The 23206-nt window shown below is 31.3% G+C and overlaps 1 protein-coding gene across 2 annotated transcripts in view; it reads right to left on the bottom strand.

Moving 5' to 3' along the window:
* The window catches only part of LOC129916926 (uncharacterized), a 40515-nt gene extending 18853 nt beyond the window's left edge, over nt 1-21662 (bottom strand). Inside the window, exons 1-2 of one of the 2 annotated variants that reach the window (XM_055997140.1) lie at nt 20617-21662; nt 2893-5337 (exon numbers count right to left, since the gene is read on the bottom strand). In XM_055997140.1, coding sequence (XP_055853115.1) covers nt 2893-5337; nt 20617-21201 — 3030 coding nt within the window. In that variant the 5' untranslated portion in view covers nt 21202-21662. The remainder of the gene's footprint in view (nt 1-2892; nt 5338-20616) is intronic. The other variant, XM_055997142.1, reaches the window with a different exon arrangement.
* Nucleotides 21663-23206: the final 1544 nt, after the last annotated feature.

The following is a 23206-nucleotide window of genomic DNA, read 5'->3' on the forward strand; positions in this document are numbered from 1 at the left end:
GAGAAATTTAATTGTTCAATTGAATTCTATGTTTCCGAGATATGCAATGCATTCCGGGAAAATTCGATGATGAATGAATTACTGAGCCAAATGCTTCTGAAGCACTAATTCTGGACATTATTGGTTACACTTGTTTTAGCTAAAAGTTAGTAGAAGGGACCTTCAATTACTTGCAAATTCCCATTGGAAAAAATAAAAAGTTTCTCATGACAACGGAATAGGCGTATTTTCCAGAGGTCTGGCATAATGGTCACACGCGCTACTACCTATAAAATGAAAAATCGGGTATGACTTCACATATAAAAAAAATCTTTTCAAATCTTTGGTCATTAGTTTTTCAAATTCTTGGTCAAATATTTTGTTTAGAATTAAGTTTTTTTGCAATTCGGCGATGGAATATTTAGATATTTTTTTTTGTATGAAAACGAAAAAAGAGCAGCTTGAACTTATCTCACCGCATAAGACCAAATGTCTAATAAACACACTTACAAACAATTTTCAGAGCACTAAGTTTTTGACATATTAATTCAATTTTTTGAGGAAAAAAAACCTTATTCAAACATTTTTTAAAAAATCTTCTTGCAGAGTTCGCTAAATCTGTGTCATCCTTGACAGAAATAAAATACACTGTCTATTTTTTTTTAATAAATTAAGATTTTGTTTGCATGAATAATTAATTTACGAATAAGGAGCTATTGATATTATAAAAGTTAACGCTAACTTGATTCAGCTGTGCATAGAATTTAAAATTATGTTTATAACAACAATGTCCAACCCATGACAATAGAACCTGCCATTTAAGTTCTTGAAAAAAAAAACAAATTTTCGTTTCATTTGAAGAACCTGGTATTTAAACAACTTTCACAGTAGAAATTAGTGTGTCGCATTGGATCTTTTACTTCCTGCTGTAAATGGTACAAGAATAAAAATTTGGTTTTTGGGACAGCTAATTGCTTATTGGTTCCTAAATAGTTATCCTAATTGAACACTGTTTAATAAGCAGAGTCGCCGTTGTTTCGCATTTTTTGCATTTCGCATCTTAATGTTAATCTTCTAATTTTCCTTTTTTTTTTGTGTTTTTAATAGTACGTTATTACCAATTCAGAACTGATATCGGTAAATTCTCGATAGTCGACAGAAAAAAACATTACATTACATTACGTTACATTACTTTTATTTCATAAAAGTGATTATCAAAGTGATAGTAGCGACTGAACAATCAGAAATAACAACATTGAACTACCATGTTAACCGATTAACAGTAAAAGATTTCTCAAGAAAAAAAATAAATTTGTATCACGTGTACCAGTAAACGGTTTAGATCTAAAGATTCAATGTGAATTATTCTAATCTAGCTAGCATTCGCCTTACTACTTACTACTATTTTGTAATCGATCAAAGATAAGAATGCTAATAAGTATGTAAAGTATTGATTCATAAATTTACATACGAATCTGAAATTGCATTTCGATTGATTTGTAATTCAAAATTGAATCCGACGCATTTACCGTTATAAAGCGATAAATTTCAAGAGCTTTAAACAACAATAATGAAAAGAACAGAACTGTCTTTATGAAAATGCTCTTTACTTAATTAGGGTACCAAGGGCTAAGAACAAATCATGAGACTTAAGAGAATAAGTACTGTATTTTTTTTTTTTTTTTAATAATGAATTATTCAGAATATTTTTATGTAACTACGAGGTTGGATGAATGCAAATATTTGTATTTTACTTCACTTTACTTTACTTACCAACTAGCTCATGAAGAACCAAGGCTAAGGGATGAGCATTGAGTATTCTCAATAATTTTTGTATCTGTGCCAGTGTAGTTTTTTAGTCGATAGGAATAGAGAAGTCCAACAGTTTTCTTTCGAGTTCGAATGCACTTTTTTATGAACCTTGAAGATATTTTTGTTTGGCTCAAAGAAACTTGATTGAAGCGAAGGTCTTATGTGTGCCACAAAAATGTTATCTTCAATATTTCGCGCTCTCAGGTAAGTGCCCCTTGAGGTCTCTGACACGAGTAAAAAAAAAGTTTGGATATTGCAATAAACATTGGCACTTGAAATTTCAACAATCAAAGTTTTGTTGATATTTGTGCTGAAGCATATATTTTTTGCTTTTAATGGCATCAAAGTCGCAGGACTTTTCATCGAGAAAAGAAGAGCAAAATTTGCATTCAGAAGGACACTTTATGGACTTTATGGACCTTACAATTTTGAACCGATCATTAAAACAAAAAAAATTGACTTCTTACTTCAGATGCCTACCAAATATCCAAATTTTAATTAAGGAGAATTATATAATTATAAAATACATACCACTTTTATCGTTTTAAAAAGTATCGTATTTTAATACAACAAAAGCGACTGTAGAACCGCCTCTAGTAAAAGTTAGTTAAAATTGCTGTTTGTTTATTTATTTTAAGCTTTCATTACTATTTTTAGTTGGTTCTATGAGAAAGGGGGCAAAGTATACGACGCACATAAGTGGAAAAAATATTTTTAAGACAGAAAAGATATTTAAATATTTAAAGCAAAGTAAAAACTAGCTTTTCCTCCTGTTTGAATTAATCCAGATGGTCAATTAAAATAAAAAAAATTAAAAAATTGTATGAAATTTCCTAACAAAACATGTAAAAGAATTATTTTCATGTGACTGAAAGAAAAAATTAGAAACACGATTTTATAAAAGCATTATTGTAACCATTTTATAAAACGATTAACAATTCAAGACTGAGATACTTCCTTGAGCGTACAATTAATGTAAATTTGTTTTTTATAGATTGAGAGCAATATTTTGTTTTTGGAGAGTTGTTCTTGGAGATGTTTCTTACATATCAAAGCCATTTATGAAAAAAATAAATAAATTTAAATAAAAAACCATCATACCTTTGGCGTTTCGCCTTTGGACTCAGCTGCAGTTCTGACATCAGATTTAGCAACTTGCAGTGATTCCATAGAATACACTGAAAAGTTTGGACAATTTGAATCATCATCATCGTCATCATAGTCTGCAGTCAATTGAAATAGAGAGTTATTGAAAGCCGGTGGAGCTGGTAGTGGTGGCGCAGATACGGGATTTGCCATTAATGGCGGTATCACAGGTGCGACATGCGGAATCTGCGGTGGCATTGATAGCATTGGAGGCGGTTGATTTAGCATGGGTTGATTGTGTGGCCCAAAAAGTGGTTGAGGTGGTGGCAATGGAAACACCGGTGGCGGTTGCAAAATAGATGCTGTACCCATACCCAAATTTTGCTGCTGCTGCTGGTGATTGGGGAATTGAGGAACGAGTGGTGGAATATTATTCTGTGAATTCTGAGTGGGCATATTTGGTAGATTTTGCTGCCGATGGTGTTGAAGGGGCGATTGATTTATTGTAATCAAATTGTCGTTAGACTGGTTATTGGTATTGTTGAAGAGAGGAAGGGAGTTTCGTTGGTTATTTCTGTTGTTGTTGTTATTATTATTGCGTTGGTTAAATCGATCTCGATTATTCGGATTGTTGTTGTTGGGATTGTTATTGTTTGAATTGTTGTCATTTTGATTTTGGCTGCTGAACGAAAAATTTCCTCTACCAACCATATTGAACAGATTTCCCGCTCCGGATAATCCGCTTCCACTATTTCCGCTATTTGAACCATAATTGTTGCGATAATTGCCACCACCACCTCCTCCGCCTCCACTTCCTCCTCCTGATCCACCCCTATAATTCGATTGATTGTTGTAACGATTATTATTGTAGTTGCCGCCGCCTCCACTATTGCCTCCTGCTCCTCCACCACCTCCAGAATTGAAATTACGATTATTTCCTCCACCGCGGGGATACATTGGGGCTTGGGTGATTTCAATATTAGATGGTTGTGTTGTTGCTGGTGTTGGCGCTGGATTTAAAGAAACGGGTGTATTTCCTACAGTAAGTCCCGGTCCACCAGCCGCTGATGGAGGTGGGAGGTTCAATGAACCATCTTGGCCAATCCTCACTGCGTCCATATGCCGACTGGCATTGTGCCAACGGTCCTGTAAGTCCATGATGTTCGAAAGAAGATCTGGAGTGCTTGATGGTGGTTCACGTTCCAATCTCGAAAGCAGTCCCTTTTTTCCACGATGACTTCGGAAATTTGATATTCTCACTGAAGTTTGCACAGCAGTTGAACCTCCTCCACCAGTGCTGATCTCGATCTGATTTTCAATCCCTCCATCATCACTGTCCGAGAAGTATTCAAGGTCATTTGAATTGCCAAAAAGCGAGAAATTTTGTGTAGAAGCTGCTGCACGCGCATCCCGATCCGTAGATTTGACGCCCAATTGCTCAGCGAGACGTTTACTGGCCGTCCGTCTTTCTCCGCAAAGAATTTCTGCCTGTCTTTGACTTAGCGCTGTTCTTCGTGTACGCTTTCGACGTCTTCGCTTAATAACTCGTTTAGTTGTCTTTATTGCGAATTTCTCGTCATAATTATTCAAATCGTATTCAACTACGTATGTTCTTTGGCGAGCACGACGACGACGACGCCTACGAGTCTTCGGAACTCTTGCCGTTGTTCTTGAACTATTGCGAACGGTTCTTGTAGTACGAGATGATGTTGATGCCGATCTACTTGTTGATGGCGCTGCAGCTACATTTTGATTTCTGGTGCTAGCTCGAGTTCGCGAAAGAATAGCCGCCCGAATTCTTTCATTTTGACGTGTACGTAATATACGTGGTTGATGCACTTCAGTAACCCGCAATCTTGTCTCTGGAATACCCATATCCCGGATATCTGCATACAGTTCAGTTAAATCATCTGCCATGTCAGATTCATTTTCCGAGTCAAAGCAATTATCACAATACCACGATCCTTCTGGGATTTCAGATAACGCTGGTGTTAGACAATCAATATGATAGCCTTGATTGCAACTATCACACAGGAGCATCACATCTTCGCGATCTGGTCTATTGCACACTTCACAATGAGTAACGTCTTCATCGCTATTGTTCAACTTTTCGGCACAATCCGCCCCGCATACTTTAATTTCACGAACTACCGCGCGATTCTCGTAAGATTCCCGAACGACAATGCGATCGAATTCGATACGATCGATTGGACACGTTTGCACATTTTTCGACCACGCTTCAATGCAGTTAGCGCAAAAGATATGCTGACAAGTTGCCGGCGACCCGATTTCTTGAGTACGGAAGGACAACAAACATATGGGGCACTTTTCGAGCAGCTCATTACTACTGCTGTCCGAATTAAAGCCGTTCTCTTCCTCAAGTTGTTGTGATGTAGAAGATGTTGGTATTTCGTTTGGTGGTCCATTCGATTTTTTCATATTTTTAACAGTTCGCGAATTCTGAAAAAATTAAAAGAAAAATATTTGTTATTTAATTTGTTTACAATGCAAAGAGAATATTTTGAATTCATATCTTATTCAAGAAAATTAATTTAATAAAGAATTTGTTTGCAATGGGGGCCCTAGGTCCTTCAAGCATGACGCCTATCGTTATTTTTAAATTGGACATTAAGATTAAAAAGCTTGTTGATTGAGGCCCAAATCCACAACGGGTTTTTGCCGTCTTGTGACGCTAGTCACCCTTAGTAAGTGAGTATTTGGCTATGTTATGTTAAATTTTGTTTTGAAATTTTTGAATAGTTAGAAATCAATGAATAAATAAATTTGTAGAACGACACCCCATAAAAGCGCAAGGCCTAATTAATTTTCAAGAATAGAAGGGATCTACAATTTCCCAAAGAGTCTGAACGCCTAGTCAGAGATGCACTTTTTCATGACAATGATAGGCTTTTTTGATTCCTTGCAAGAGCAAGTATCCATGAAAAAATGTGTTTAGGTAGTGCGGGTCAGGATTCGAGCCCAGACCTCTGGCGTCATAGTCCATCGACTAACCATCGGGCCACGGGGTATTACTTATAGAGTAGTTTACCCCCTTGAAAAGACTCTGCTATGCTAGATGTGTCATCAAAAATTAAGTGATTTGGTTTCCATCTTCTGCCAAAAAATTTAGGTATAAAAAGAAGGCAGACATCGCTTGACTATATAATATCCCTTGGTAATGTCGTATTTTGAATCAATTTTTTATATCCAAAGGCGAAGATTTAGAGCGTAGTATTTCCTTTAGGAAATAACTAAATGTTATTTCAAATTGTTATACCTAGAAAAACTTGTAAAGATGATTTTGTTTGAAGATGGTGGGATATGAATCTCTATAGTTCATAGAAAATATACCAAGAACAATTACCTGTCATAACCTGTTAGCGACACCCTGGCAGCTCCAGTAAGAGAAAAAATAAAAGTGCACATATCGAGCCCTTCCCGCCAAATTACCGTAAGCGATAATCATAATTATGAATTATTGACAACATATAAATGCATTTTTCCAAAACAAAATATAACTTTTTTGATTGAATCTAATCAATAAATTGTGCAAGAATAAAATTAACATCGACATCGTCTCCAATAAGTCTAAAAACAAACATTAATGAACATTTTCTGCAAACAAAAACATCGTAAGCCCCATTTCGCTTACGCTAATTTGGAGGGAATCTAATCAATAAATTGTTCAAGAATAAAATTCACATCGACATCGTCTCCAATAAGTCTAAAAACAAAAATTAATAAACATTTTCTGTAAACAAAAACATCGTAAGCCCCATTTCGCTTACGCTTATTTGGCGGGAACGGCGCGATATATGTATGTAACCAGGGTCTGAAGAGGTTAAGCAACAAAAGAGAACACGAACATTTAATTTCAGTCAACAATTTAAATGTTAACGAAGATCGCTATTTTCTCACAAAAATTTGAAACTTTCAAATTCAAACACGAAACTTGTATAGAAGATTTAGTTTGAAGTCATCTTTGGATGACTTTTCATGAAATATGAGTCTATTGTTCAGTTCTAACACCAAGTACAACCACGTGTCATAAAGTGTTAGAAATAGAAATAGGTCCAGTAAGAAAAGTGAAAACAAAAAAAATACTTAAGTTGTGGCTAGAGTTAAGTTGCGGTTAAAAGCTAATAACGGATTTTATTGCAATTGGTTGTAATATTATGTGTGGAAAATTTAATTTGACCATTTAACCGTTTTCAAAAAAAGTGCAATACCTCAGAATTGCTTGATGGGAGTTATATGTACGTTTTAAGCGTCAATGTTTTTTTAACATTAAAAACAATAACAACTTTCGAAATTTTATAAAAATTTTGATTAAAACCTCTAATTTTTTAGATAAAACATGAAATGCACATTATTTTTTGTAATGGTGCGTTGCGTACACAGGGTGTTAGTACAAAATAATCGTTTAAAATAATAGCACATTTTAACAAAATTAATTACATATGTGATATCCCACAAGAGCAAAATTGTCTCATAACCTTCCCTCTCTTTTCTCAAATTGAATTTAGACTTAAAAAGAAATATTTATTTTTGTATACGCTTCTCATTATCAGATAAACACAAATTCATGACGTAACTTCTGCACTCACGACCTCAATTATGCAAACAAAAAATTTATTGGCACCAAGATGAATCTTACTTCTTGGGCTTAATAAGTTTTTACTTTGTTTATTTTTTAAACAAAAGTGTCTAAAATGTGAGAAGAAAATCATGTATAATAATATCTGCGTTCCTTTGGAAATATTTATCTACTGCTTAGTACTTAAAGCTGCTTTGAACAACTTTTTCAGTATAGCAAAAGTTGGGTCTAAAACCAACATACATTCTATACGTATCAAGGATTAAGGTTATGATTAAATTTTTGTTTTGTTCTGATCACGCATAAATCTTTGTTCATTGTTGAAATTTGGAAGGCTCTGCTGCGGATAGCTGTACCAAACAAAAACACACAGCTAATGATGCTGATTCGATGAAGTGGCAACAAAAAGACAAAAATTAAGAATGTATGAAAGGTGGTACCTTAAATCATTTTATCCGAAAAAAAAACAGTACGTACCTAATGATTTTTGAAAATCGTAGAAGAAGTTGAGAAAATTAATCATTTCCAAAATTGGTTATGAAAAATACCGTTATGTGTCCCTAAAAATGTATACCAATAAGTCTCCAGAAAAGGCTACATAAGTGAATCAACCTATACTGCCGTGCTAAGCAAAAAGGGCGCATATCCATTTTTGTAGTTTTGAGATAAATGAATTTTAGTGTTTCTGGATTTCGCACCCTTAAATTAATTATTTTTCAAAATTTAAAAAAAATGATATATTCTTTTAAAAAAGTGTATTATTTTATGGCATTCATGATTTTATAATATGTAGTGTATTTTAAGACAAAATGGACATATGTACGCCCTTTTTGCTTAGTAAAACACATAAGATGTGCAATGCCGTGCTAAGCAAAAAGGGCGCATATCCACTTTTGTAGTTTTTATTAAATTGAATTTTATTGTTTCTGGTTTTTGCACCTTTAAATTAAATATTTTTAAAAATTTTAAAAGAATATGGAGAAACCTACGCCCTTTTTTAATAAGTAAAACACATAAAGGGTGCAAATGTGCTCTTTTGGATAAATGAAAAGATTCGGGAAAATTGCCATAATTTTGTATTTAACTTAATCCAATAAAATAAAAAATTTTTCATAACATTTCATAAGCAAAAATAGACACTAATTCATAATTAAAAAAAATTAAAATAACATAAAAAAAAAAACAAACAAACAAAAAAAAACATCAAAAATAATAATTCAACATGAAACATACTAAGTAATTTACTAGAAATGGTTTAGCATTTTACTAAATAGTTTAAATTTTTTCGCTAATGTATCTCAGTCATTTTCCAAACAAAACGGGAAGTGTTTTCCAGATATTAAGCCAGTTTTCTGGTAAAATCTGGCTTATTTTTTTGGATAAGATCTGTTTTTCTGGTTGACGAGATACCTCGGGGAATTTGTTTCGCGACAGGCATTTTGATCCCATATTTTATGACATTTGCTTTCAGAAAACTTAATTCGGTATTACGCACATAATACTTGGTATATTTTTCTATCAAACAAAAAGATTGCCACAATAAATTTTGCGGGAAATTCGTGAAAATAATGGAGGCTTATACATATTATACAACCTAAATCGAATTTTGCTTACTTTCAATAAAGATAAGATTTAAAAAGTAAAAAAAACGTTTTTATCACGCATTAAAAATTATAAAATAATTTTGTTAATTTATGAATGGTTAGTCTTAAAAAAGTAGAGCGCGCTTTGTTCAAACTTATTAATAAAACTACACACAACCAAAATGCGCTCTACGCTTTTTGATCTAATCATTTAATATAAGTTAGAGCCTGATTATCCCAATAGCAACAAACAGCCCTTTTTTCTTGATTTTTCAAAAAATGGCAAAAATAAAATATATTTTTTCAAAAACCCACTTGATTTTTGTGGGAAATTTATTGAAGATTTCAAAAAACTCCTTAATTTTTTTGTGCAATCAGTTGTTGCTGAGATATTGATGGTTTAAGACAAAAAGATCCTTTCCCGTTCAACATTCGATATTGCAAGCGTCGAAATCAAACTTTAAAAAAAAGTTCAAGCTGAATAAACAAGTTATCTGGTCCATATAGTGGTTATGCTGGAAAGGCTTTTTCCAAGTTTTTAGACAAAAAAAAAAACGGAAAAATTTCGAAAAAAAAAATTCATTATGACTTCTCAAAACTGAAAGTTCGAGCTTTATCTTTTTTAAATTTTAATGCGATCATTTTTAAGGGAAATACAGCCACTAAAAAAAACTCAAAAAATTTGGAATTTTTCTTTTGATCCGTTAATTTTTTCCACTAGTGGCTTTTATTAAATAAAATTTATTTATGTACATATAGAGCCGTTTTCGAGAAACCAAACAATAATAAGAGTGGGCGTGGCAGTGGGCGGATTTTGCTTAAATTACTTTGAAATATTTTTTCTTGCTCATAACTCTGAAACTCTGAAAACTTCAAAAAAGTGAAGTATTTCCAAGTATGTTTTTGCTGTTAAACTTTTTTATTGTATTGGGTGGACTTCGAAGTCTCACGAAAACTAAACTTTTTCTCCAAACAAGCTGGAGTGAAAAATTTCATTTAGACGTTTTAGTTCAATGATATTAACTCAAAAAAAAACTTGAAAAAAGTACATCCGTTCCACTGTATAAGACAGAAATGTATTAATGATAAATCCGACCGACATAAACAGGAATGCAAATCGGTGTTCAAATTGTTTAGCGTGCTTTATTGTGCGCTTAACCTTTAAAATAAAATCCCAAATTAAGTAGAAATTTTTGCAATCTAATAAAAGAAGGTTTCGCTCAGTCGAAAAATACATTATGTACATTCTTCTGGGGAAATATAATTTTTGAAATGATTAACAATTTCTTTAAAAAATTTGAACTTGAGAACATAATTTATTGATTTTATTTAATAAAAATTACGTACTCAATAAATGGCATAAAAACATCAAAATCTTAAAAATCGTTTTTGAAAAAAAAAAAAAAAATAAATAAATACAAATTTAGTAATTTTCATGATTTACACTGTAAATAAATTGATCAGGATCAGAATGGGATTTGTATGTCTTCGTAATTTGCAAGGTTAAAAAAAAGCATTAGTCAGAAGCTTTAAAAACAAAACTACCTATGCTTGTGAAATCAAAAAAAAATTGTAGAAGTGTCATTGTTAAGATTTGTTGGGTTCTTAACAAATCATTTAGGAACAATTTGTTGTTAGATATTAAGTTTGTTCAACGAGGATTTAGCTAAATCAGAACAGGACAGGAAACTGTTCTGTTTCGTTAAAAACTTAAGAACAATTTTGAACAGTCAGTTAAACGTCAATTGTCAAAATAAAAAAATAAACAAATTGTAAATTATCATAAATTTTTCGTTTATCGTTTCTCGTTTGTTTCTTCTATTTTTTTGTGTTTTTACTGCGAAAAATATAAGTAAAAATTGTTTTTAGTCGTAAAAACCATGAGCACCAGCACACGAGAAATATTAAATTTTATCAATTAAATCAAAACAAAAAATGACAGCTTTGGTTTTGACACTTGTCACGAATCTGTTCTAACCTGTTCAGTTCAGAACGGAAAAAACAGCCAAAAGCTGGGGTCGAATTACGGCACACGATTACGATCATACGTTAACGTTTTCACTATTGCTCTCTCTATTTAATTAGTAGAAAAAATAAGGACGCATAGCAACCATACGTTAACAAACGTATGCCGTAGTTCGACCCCAGTTCTTTTCTGTCCGGAACAGTCCAGAACAGCGTCGTTGAACACTCATATTGTTTAACAGTCAAACTACCTATTTTTTTGAGAATAATGCCAATTGCATAATAGAGAATCATGTTTTTTATACTAAATATGTACATTTGTTCGCATCATAAAATTGATTAGCTTCCATTTTAATTTAAATTTTCCGTTGATTACCAAAAGAAAAAAAATGTTTGAGTTTGTCTTTGAAACAAAACATCTATGCGCTTTGGCATATCAACGCCCTTAACTCGTATAATGGATGTGAGTTGGAAACAGTTACGAATCGTAACTATTTGGCACTTCAAAAAGAGTCTAGGAACAATTTTCACCTGCAAATATTAGTACAATTCATAATTATTTTGTATTAAAAGAACAACGATATTTAACCATTGTTAAGAATTGGGGAATGGTAAAATTGAAATGCACTACGGTGGAAATTATGGCGTTAGATTTCTTTTTTTGAAGATATATTTACAAAAAAAATAATATAAATAATCTAAGCACAGCACATAGCAAATTTTGGGATTTGAGGAATAACCAAAATGTGAGCTTGCAATTTTAAAGCCTAATTCGTTCTTATAATGAATTCAAAAGTCTGGCAGCCTTGAATCGCGGCCTTATATGGTTTCCGGGGTGTTCAAAAACCTGAGTTTTGTTTATTTTGTTTTCTTCACTTTATTTTAATGTAACTTAAAGTTTGTACATAGTTTAAAATCATAAAATGCAGAAATGAACAACAAACAATGACATTTCCTTACTCTGACGTCTTGAGTGTGATTCTTCCTCAAAATTCGGAAACGATTTTGTCTTCTTTTCAGAATTAGAACTGTCACGAAACGAACAGTTTCAGAATCGTTCAGAAAAATTCCGGACAGTCCCGGACGTCTAAAACAAAAACGCTACAAGACACCATACCATGGTTGGTGATTTTAAGTACATAGTAGATCTACATACTTTGGTATGTTATTTTTGTTAGAAAGAAAAACGAAAGAAAAAGACTAAATATTGGTATTTTAGTATATCTTCGATATAAACAAAGAAAAAAGAAACAATGACATGCCAAGTACGATAGGCGCTGTTCTCTTTTCGCTGAAAAAAACACACTCCAACTTAAGAGATCACAAAAAAAAAGAGATATCAGAGAGATTTTCTGTTTAAATCTTTGCGAAATCCTTTAGATTATGTTGAAACAAGTTACTTAACATTATAGCATAACTAATTTCTTTTGATGCTACCCAGCAAACATTTCCTTTTAGAATTAATTCATAATCAGCTCATATAAGTGAACAAAACCTTCATTTATGAATTCAGATCTATAAATGCACTTTAATTTGATAATTTGAGACCTAAGTGGGATCTCAAAGGATTGACTATTTTATATATCCATATCCCATCCAAGATACCAATCATTTTATGTTATCACCCACATCCACATAATTCCAATGCATCCTTTGACAAAAAAAAACAAGCTAACAGGGTCATTTAAAAAACAATCTTAGCTTTATGGCACATGATCTTTGGGTATTTTTCGATGTTGCATCTCATGGAACTTAAACCAAGATAAAATCTGGGGTGGAATCGGCTAAAATGATATTTGACTATCATATTTTTTACTATCAAATTTGATAGTCAACTATTTTCCATCTGTGTAAGGTGATCGTCTTTAGATCATTTTTATTTTTGGTTTAGTTGGTATCACTTCGGTTTGACATCTGTCAAACGTCATTAAATTAAAAAAAAACGATGCAGAGTTTCAGTTTTTCACTTCCATAGCTACAATAATTGAGAAGACAATTATTAAAAACGTAAGTTAATATTTTTTGAAACGCTTAAAATAATAATTTATAACTTTAATGTCTATCCAGCAAACAAAACTCGAAAAGGATCGCTTACAAAGAATCCCACAAAATATTGTATAAACTTTGAATTCAGATAGCAGTTCCAAAATGTTTAATTTACTCAAAAAAAGTATCTTATGTTATTCGAAAATTTTGTACGAGTCTATAAAAAGCACTAAATATTATTTCAAATTATTTTTTTTTTTTTTTTGTGTACAAAGGTATGATTGCAAATTACTTTGAGTCGGGGATGTAAAATATAATTTAATTTGTTTTTCAAGTCTGACTTCGATTTTCTATTTCATATTCAGTTACTTTCTTTTAATTTTGTAGTCTTAAAATAATGGCACGGGCACAAAAATATTCATTTTTCCCAAACAAAGTAAAAGCACAACGAAAACCCAAGAAAAAAAAATATGCTACAAAGGTTAAATTGTATCAAATTGACACCTAAATAGGTGTCAGCTGAAAAAGTCAAAAAAATATGATAGTCACTTTTGACTATCATCTTACACAGACGAATTTTCTTGAATTTGACAGTCAACTATCAAAAATCAGCTTACACGATTCCACCCCTGACTTCCCTGAAGAAAGTTTTGCTTGAAAAATATGAAGCATGGAGGAGGAAATAAGATGGAGCGGGATTTCTTTTTTACTGTCTGGTTTGAAGCCATTATATCGAATCAATGGAATGATGGACCAATAAGCCCTGAAAAGTATTTTGGAAAAACGAGGTTAATGATGACAATATAACAGTTTTGGATTGCCCACCGCTGTTACTCGATTTTAAGCAAAAGAAAACCTGTGCAATATCGTCAAACGTAAAATTAATCTACACAATTTTTAAAATGCAGAAAAAGATATGAAAAGGCTTTGAAAGAAATACCAATAGCTATTTTACAAATAGTGAACCAATGCCTCATCGATGAAATGCCGTTATTGAAAACAAACCTTTTCTTACAAAATATTGATTATTTTTATACTTTTTTGTAGTTCAATTAAAAGCTGCAATTGTTTTGTCGCATGTTAATTTGAGGTTAGCCGATACAATTCAGTGTAGCTTATTTTATATTTATTATTATTTGAAAATTATGTAGTTTTTTTTATTTTCTTAAAATAATGAGCTTTCAAAATATGTATATGAACATTTTTTATAGTAGATATTGATTAAAATTTTAACGAAATTGAACAATTTGTTTAGTACCACTTTGAGTTGCAAATGTTTTGTCCGATACTGTATGTCTCGGAAATTCCCAAACAAACTATGTATGATAATGCAAATTCAAAGCAAAGGCATTTTAGGCCATTTGGAATGAGGTGTAATATGTGTCAAGAGGAGTACTCTCAAATCTTGAAATTCTTCACAACAAGAAGAGTGGCGAGGGTTGCGTGTACCTACACGTTTTCGTGACAGCGTGAACTGAGCTTGTCACCCATTATGTTCCAGAAAGACATCAAGTCCATGTCAAAAAAAATTATAACAAACAATTGCAATTAATGAATTCTGTGCAAACCATGCACAATATATAAGTGATTCACAATACAACATTTTGCTGGCTTATAACGATAGGGTTGTATGTTTGCAAGGTTTTGCAGAGAATTGCAATTTGATTGAATAACACACATTATGACTCTTTATGAAATTAAAACTTTTTTGTGTGTGGGTGTAACATAATTATATTCTGTCACAGCCGTAATAAACAAAAATATATCTGGCCTGGAAGTAAGACTATGTTAATTATGTATGTGTTCTATGGTAAAAATCATAGGTCAAATTGGCCCATGAATGACAACGGAGTATTAAATTGAGTAAATCCGAAAGTCGATGCCAATCAAACAATAACATTTGTGAATAAGTGAAAAGTGTATGTGGGAGAATAATAGAAAATATCACAACAAACATGAACGCATTATAAAGCAACAATATTTAAAAATTCCTTCTAAAAAATAGAATATGTGGGTCTCTCTTCTCTACAATGCATTTTGTCAAACATACTTGATTTAACCATTTCACCGGAAAAGTAAATAGATAGTACAGACAAAAATTTGTAAATTAGCTAAGAACAATTAAATTTGCAAAGAATTTTAGTTTAAGAATTTTTTTTTGTTTGCAGTAAACAAATAAAACTGAAGTTTATTGGGAAAGAAGTAGAATATTAAAACTTAACTAAATAAATAGAGGAAAAGAATACGAATTTCCTTGTAGCAAAGAATATCGCCGTAGTACAAGGTGTCAAAAAAGATCGCTCAAAGTTTAGAAGAGATGAATAGAATATGTCGCGCTTAACTGTGAAGTACGCTGAAAAAAAAAAAACAATTTTAACTGAATCTCATTAGAAACGTGCGGCTGTAGCTTGAAGTAAAATTTGACTCGACTTTCCTTGTTACAGTCAGCTACGTATTGTGGCAATTTAAAACTAATTTAATACTTTTTAACATTGACCGCGCTACAAACTACAGCCACAGCTACATTCTGTTCCAGGAAGTTTCAGTAATGAATGAAAATCATAAGTTTTTTAACATTGAGTTGCTCTAAATTTATGTTTCTGATACCAAACGAAAGAGAGTAAGAGCTTATTCCTATTTGATCAAAACACAAGAAAGGCAGTTTTGTGACTTAACACATTTAAATCCGGCGGCAAAGTTTTTATCTGCATAAGTTGAGACAGATGTGAACAAAATGAGAAAATCTCAAATAAAATTGGAAAGTAAATGAACGAGATCATAAAACTACTGATGAACTTGTGGACGACATTATAAAATTATTGAAAAGCTAGCTTACTAACATACCTGGACGTACATATTTCGGAAAACTACTTTATATGTACATATGTATTGCAATAGCTGTTTGTCATATTTTTTTAATGATCAGTAACAAATTTGATTTATTGCAATGAGAAACTTCTTATAGGCAGGTAACTCTTTGTCAAGAGTTAACAAGTGTTTGTGAATTTAATTTTCAATTGATATTCACCCTGCCAAACTTTTTATCAAGTTTTAAGTAAAAACAAACGATAAAACTTGGTTGATTTAATGTCGTTTACGTTAAGCAACATATGTATGTATCTAATTTATAACATAGAAGAGACATCTACGTTACAATGGAAAGCCCCACAATTTGTTTATTTTTTTTCCAAATTGTTTATAGGTTAGGTTAGGTTAGGTAGAAATGGCTGTCAGGAAAACGACTGACACCCTTAGACCATTTATTAGTCCGTTGTGATGCAATGATTTTGTAAGGAAATTCCTCACTAATTAAACCAATTGGAGCTTTTAATGAAGCGGTGAAGGTTGAAGATGTCAGTATTGATTAGTTCACTAGTATCTTCTAAGAAATATTTTTCCAAGTATTTTTTACGTCTACTGGAAAGGGCAGGACATGAGCAGAGAAGATGTTGGATTGTTTCTTCTTCTTCCTCATCAAGGCAACTTCTACAGAAGTCGTTAGAGATTACGCCAAGTCTTATGGCGTGTCTGCCTATGAGACAGTGTCCTGTTAAGGTCCATTCCACACTGAGACTGCCGAATTCAGTAATGATTGGTTATGATTGGTACCGAGTCTGTTCCAAACTACAAAAATTGTGTAAAAGAGAGCGCTCGTGAGAGTATGAAATTTCTCCACCGACAAATTTAGTCACAAGAATGGGGGAATTCATTAATCTAGTGGCTACGTAGTCGAAATTCAACTAGCTTTTGGAATGCGAAATTACACTACAAAGCTAGTCAAAACTAAACCGTCATATTTTACTGATTTAAACATATGAAGTAAGAAACAATCTTGAGAGCTCTAAATTTGATGTTTTTTTATTATTTCTTCTTTATCTTCGATTCTGTAATTTTTGCATTCAAAAAGTGTTTTTGTTTATCGACTTAAACGTAAAATATTAAATTGTGATGTTCAATAGTGTTCAACTTGTTCCAAACTCTTTTACAGTCTTTCGTAGTTTTATTTATTTCTAAGATAATTCTCTCTCAACTATCAAAAATTTGACAGACTTCCTAATTTAGTACACAATAAGTTTTTCACGTTGAAGGAGCAATCTTTTTTTCTTTGAACTTGGTGAGTCTCAAGGGCTCATGATAAAGTTGATGTTCTAGAAGTTGCATGAAAAACTAATTGAAAGAGATTTAAAAAGTATCGAATTGCAAGTCGAAGATCGAAATTTTGGTTGTTGTTAGGAAATTGTTAATTTATTTTCTTTTTCACTCTGCTGTAACAGCAAGAGTATTAAAAGCCAGTCGAAAGGCAAAATATTCAAGCAATTTAGACCCATTTGCTGAAACGATATTTAAATATTTAAGTACAACATAAAATCTTATTCCCTACTTTTTCCTCCGCCTAAACTGTCACATAAGGTTTTATGTAGAACTTAGGGCCATTTGCTGAATCGAAACTTAAATAATTTATGTTGAACATAAACTCTTATTCTCTACTATTTCTTGTGCGTAAACTGGCACATAAGTATTTATGTTGAACATAAATGCTTAAGTTTCGATTCAGCAAACGGCTCTTAAATCCTAAGTTTCGTTTCAGCAAACAGCTCTTAGAATCTTATTTGTCTAAACATAACTTGTATTGTATTGCACACCTATCCGTATAATTGATATCATTTTTAAGTTAAATGTCTGAACACCTCTCAATTTTTATCTTTGACTTATAAATCTTATTGACTGTCTATATTTACAGTGGCGACAAAATTAATAGCACATGTACCCTAAAATTTCTAAAATGAAAGTTTTTCGCACTTTTTTAACTTAAAAGAGCTGTTTTATTAATGAGGAAGTAAGAACACAGATATATTTGATTTATTAAAAAAGAAATTAAGTACATTGAATTCTTTAACAAAAAATAACAACAAAATCATTAATACAGCTACAGCTCATGTTTTTAGGACAAAATAAATAGCACACTTCCTAAAAACAAATTAACAAAAATTTTAACACAGTTAAAAGAAAATAACTAGTATTTGGCATTTGGAAATGCCTCTTATGCCTACGGTGACCATCCGTCCCGGTTTACCCGGGACTGTCCCGTATTTTTACAGCTTGTCCCGGGTTTTTATTTAAGAAACCCGGGACGTGTAAGTGTCCCGTATTTTGTAGTTTGTCCCGTGATTGTCCCGTATTTGCAAATTCTCTGATTTTTTCATTCAAAATTTTAAAAACTTTGTACGAAAAACAAGATAAGCAGTGGTTGCAAATTTAAAGTTTTTCTAATTTGTTCGTATAAAAGCGTCAAGCCTATTTTGCTGCCGAAGCAAAACGAAAATTTTTCTGAGACTCCCAAAGTAAAAAAAAACTCTTTTGGAGCAAGAAAAATTACCTGCACCGTTAAGTATGAGTGACAAACGATTGAAAACTCTCCAATTATTCTTGCACAGGTAAGAATTTCGTTGGTTAAGCTACGTAATGTGCAATGAAAAGTAAAATTTTCTTTTAGGATTTCGTTGAGCTCGTTTTATAATTTTCAATTTGCCTCTAGACTAGGCTTTAGTTTTTAAAATTTGTCACCAATTATATTTAACTCCAGTTTTTATTTGCCAGGTTGAAAAGCTCCATCAGGGAAAGTTTTTTCGAATAAAGAACAGAAGAGTTAAGAACCCACGTTGTCTAGTAATTTCAGCTAAATTTCAAAAATTTTAAGGACATGTTAGAAGTTTATTTAAAGATTATACAATTTCAAATCATTTTAAATAAAATTAAAATGTTAAAAAATAGCTCTCCGATTTTGATTGAAAAAATATTTTTTTAGAAGTGATTAACAGTACTTATTAAGTATAAAAACGCTTCCTTTATTTTGTATATGACTTAAATGATTTCAACGAAAATGCTCCCATAAAATTATTTAAGAAATCTTTATATCAAAATGGAGCAAAAATTATGAAAACGCATTTTAAAAAATTTCAATTTTTATTTATTTTCATGTTTTTAAAGAATCAATATTTTCAAAACCATCCGAAAAATTTTGTATGTGTCCCGGGTTTTGCTTCTGGAAATATGGTCACCGTACTTATGCCCCATAGGGCGCATTTCCAAATGCCCCATACGGAAATTCCCCGCGTGGGGCAGTTGAAATGTGACCCGCAGTATAAAATATAGACTGTTAAGGATGGTGGGGCTAGTATTCTTGTTTGGGGATGTTTTTCTTGGTATGGTGTGGGGCCATTTCATCGGATAGAGGGTATTATGGACCACCTTAAGTACAATCAAATCCTAAGGGACACTATTCTACCTTTTACTGTGAAGGAAATGCCTTTAAAGTGGACATTTCTACAGGATAACGATCCAATACATAAGACTAAGCCTGTGAAACAATTGATATCCGTCCAAAAAATCGGTGTTATGGAATTGCCAAGCCAGTCCCCAGATCTGAATTCTATTGAGGACTTGTAGAGTGACGTGGGAAAAGCGATTAACAGGTGTGATACCTCAAATTTGGACAAACTTTGGCAGGAATTTCGACGAGCTTGGTGGTACTGAGTACCTTTTGAACGATTTCTGGTTTTATGCTGTGATAAATAATAAGGGTTACCCAACCAAATACTAGTTATTTTCTTTTAACTGTGTTAAAATTTCTGTTAATTTGTTTGTGTTTTTAGGAAGTATGCTATTTATTTTGTCCTAAAAAACTTGAGATGTATTAATGCTTTTGTTGTTATTTTTTGTTAAAGAATTCAATGTACTTAATTTCTTTTTTAATAAATCAAATATATCTATGTTCTTACTTCCTCATTAATAAAACAGCTCTTTTAAGTTAAAAAAGTGCGAAAAAACTTTCATTTTAGAAATTTTAGGGTAGGTACATGTGCTATTTATTTTGTCGCCACTGTATATTAATCAACCCTCAGAGTCAGTTCTTCATTTAATTTTTGCCTACTAATAAATAGGTATTTATGAGTTTCTTTATTTTGCAACTTTTGGTTCTCAAAAAAATAAAATGTCTTGTTTACAGAAATAGCAGGTAGATAATATTTATAAAAATTCACCCACATTTCTATGCTTTTTTCATAACTACTGATTCTTAGCAGTTTTCAATTGTTTACTTTAAACAAAGTGGCGCTATAACCTCCTTTTGGAAACTACTGAAAAATAGATAGGTAGGTACCTATTTTTCATCTAGTTCATGTTGTGAAATAAATGCTTAACTGTATTCAAACTACTATAACACAAATACTAGTAAACAATAAATACACACATTTGAATGTTGTCTGTATGCAGGTAATTCAAACGAAATTACATACCTACATTTTCATCATTCTACTTCACCCACAGAGTTCACTTTTTTCGAAATATTGTTATTGCGCATATTTGATAAAAATCAGCTAAATAAAATGTGTGTATCTTGTATTTTTGTTATTTTTTCAAACAAACAAAAAAAAAAAACAAAATACATAAAATTCTTTTCAAATATGTATAAACCTGTAAAAAAAAGATACATAATAAAAATTCATTTATAAATCGATCTGAGAAACAAAACAGAAAAACCACGCAAGAGTAGAACAACAACTGTGGAATCCTAAAAGAAAGAAAAAAAAAAAAAGAGAATTAGTTTACCTCTCTGCAATTAGTGGAGCCCCCTTCGCCATGCTCCTCGGCGGCGTCGTCGTCATCTTCCAGTATTTGCCGATTGCGTCGACTGCGGCGGCGAATGCCGCCAACCGGCACATTATCTTCACCGCTCTCATCATCATCATCATCATCACTGTTAAAGACGAAATTTGATTTTTTACCAAGTTTACCTCGCACTCTTCTGTTAGATGATGCCGATGGTTTAATCTCATCGTCATCGCTGTCGCTAATGGAATTATTTATTTTTCTAGATTTGCTGATTTGCTTATTATTAATGGCATCATCACTCATGCCGCTGCCGTTGCTGCTGCCACTACTGGCGGAGCTGCTGCTTTCATCTGAATCGTCATCGAATTCAATTCGCATAACAATTCGGCGCTTCTTCTTGTTGTTGGTGCCATTTAAGCCGCTTCCTGCATTAACATTTCCTCGAGTTGTTGACGAGGAAGAACATGATGCAGATGTGGAAGCAGCATTTCTACGTGTTATGCGCCTGCTGCTATTGGCGGATGAGGTTGACGGTTTTGCACTGTAATCACTGCTATCACCGGAATCACCTTCACCGGACATAACTTACATTAAAGTGATGGAAATAATGCAACAAATATACATAAAATTTTTTACAATAAATTATTATTTTTTTAGAGAAATTCCACTATAAAATATTTTAAAAATGTTTTTTTTTTTTGTATGTGTCTATAAATTTGCAATTCTATTATACGTATATATATAATAAATACATATATGTTAAGACTATATAATAATTTTTTTCTTCACTACACTTTTTTTTTTGTTGCAGAGAAAATAGGTTGATTTTCTTATGCAAATTTCATTTATTGATGATAAATTTATAATAATTTAGATACTTTGAAGATTTTTAATGTTTTTGATTGGAAAACTTGAGTAAATTGTTTAGTTTTTCTACCAAAAAAAAAAATAAATTTATTAGCACTGCACTAGTTTTTGTTCTTCTGTACAAACTCGGCCATTTTATTTTATCAGGAGAAGAAAAAAGGCTTTGAACTTGGTGCAGTGTGAGTGGGGAGTGTTGATTTTTTTTTGTAATTTTTTGTTATTTGAGTGTTGGTAGAACATGCAAAATGCATTTATGAAATCGTTCAGTGATGTTTTTGGATGTGTTCGTAAATAAAACTTGTCTATCAACAAAAAAGATGGGCAATTTTGTTTTGATCTTTTTTTTATATGGAGTAAATTTGTATCTGCATTTCCAAAATGTGTTCTTTTTCAATTAAAATAAAATAAAATAAAATAAAATAAAATAAAATAAAATAAAATAAAATAAAATAAAATAAAATAAAATAAAATAAAATAAAATAAAATAAAATAAAATAAAATAAAATAAAATAAAATAAAAGAAAATAAAAGAAAATAAAAGAAAAATAAAAGAAAAGAAAATAAAAGACAATATAAGAAAATAAAATAAAATAAAATAAAATAAAATAAAATAAAATAAAAAAAAATAAAATAAATTAAAATAAAATAAAATAAAATAAAATAAAATAAAATAAAATAAAATAAAACAAAACAAAACAAAACAAAACAAAACAAAATAAAATAAAATAAAATAAAATAAAATAAAACAAAACAAAACAAAACAAAATAAAATAAAAGAAAAGAAAAGAAAAAAAAAAGAAAATAAAATAAGATAAAATAAAATAAAATAAAATAAAATAAAATAAAATAAAATAAAATAAAATAAATAAAATAAAATAAAATAAAATAAAATAAAATAAAATAAAATAAAATAAAATAAAATAAAATAAAATAAAATAAAATAAAATAAAACAAAATAAAAGAAAAGAAAAGAAAAGAAAAGGAAATAAAAGAAAAGAAAATAAAAGAGAAGAAAAGAAAAGAAAAGAAAAGAAGACAATTTTAAACTGTTTGTCACAAACTATTAGCTTGTGGATTTCCGGTAAAATGTGTCAAAATGATTTGTATAAAACTAAAGCCTTAACTACATTGGCTCAAAAAGTGAAAAAGTACAAAAGTGAAAATTTTCAAACGCATTTTAGTATAGTTTTTCGGGCTGGAAAATTAAAACAAATGATGCAGAAATCTTATTTTTTGGTCTAAAAAACAATTTGTATACTCTTTTTCACAAAACACTTGCGCTAGCCAGAAAAAAATATTTTCACTTTTGTACTTATCCAAAAATTGGTGTATGTAGTTAAGCCTTAAGAAAGATAAACATTTGGCAATTGAAAATCTTTACAAAAATTTCAAAGGTATAACTAAAACGGCCACTTTTTGGAAAAAGTCAAAAAGTAAAAATGTTCAAACTCATTTTGTGGCAGTTTTTCCGACCACAAAACTAAAAATAATTATGGAGAAAGCTTATTTTCTTGTTTAAAAAACAATTTTTTTAGTTTTTTTTTTCCAAAAACAAACTGCGCTAGAAAGAAATTAAAAAAAATTACATTTGTAAATTTCCAACTTTTTCACTTTTAAGGTTATTGTAGTTAAGGCTTAAGCCTAGTACGCTGTTGAAGCGAAACGAAAAATTTTGAATTCTCCAAAGTCAACAGCGGACATGTTAACGAAAAAATACCAT

The sequence above is a fragment of the Episyrphus balteatus genome, chromosome 3 (assembly GCF_945859705.1).
Source record: "Episyrphus balteatus chromosome 3, idEpiBalt1.1, whole genome shotgun sequence".
Classification (NCBI taxonomy): Eukaryota; Metazoa; Arthropoda; class Insecta; order Diptera; family Syrphidae; genus Episyrphus; species Episyrphus balteatus.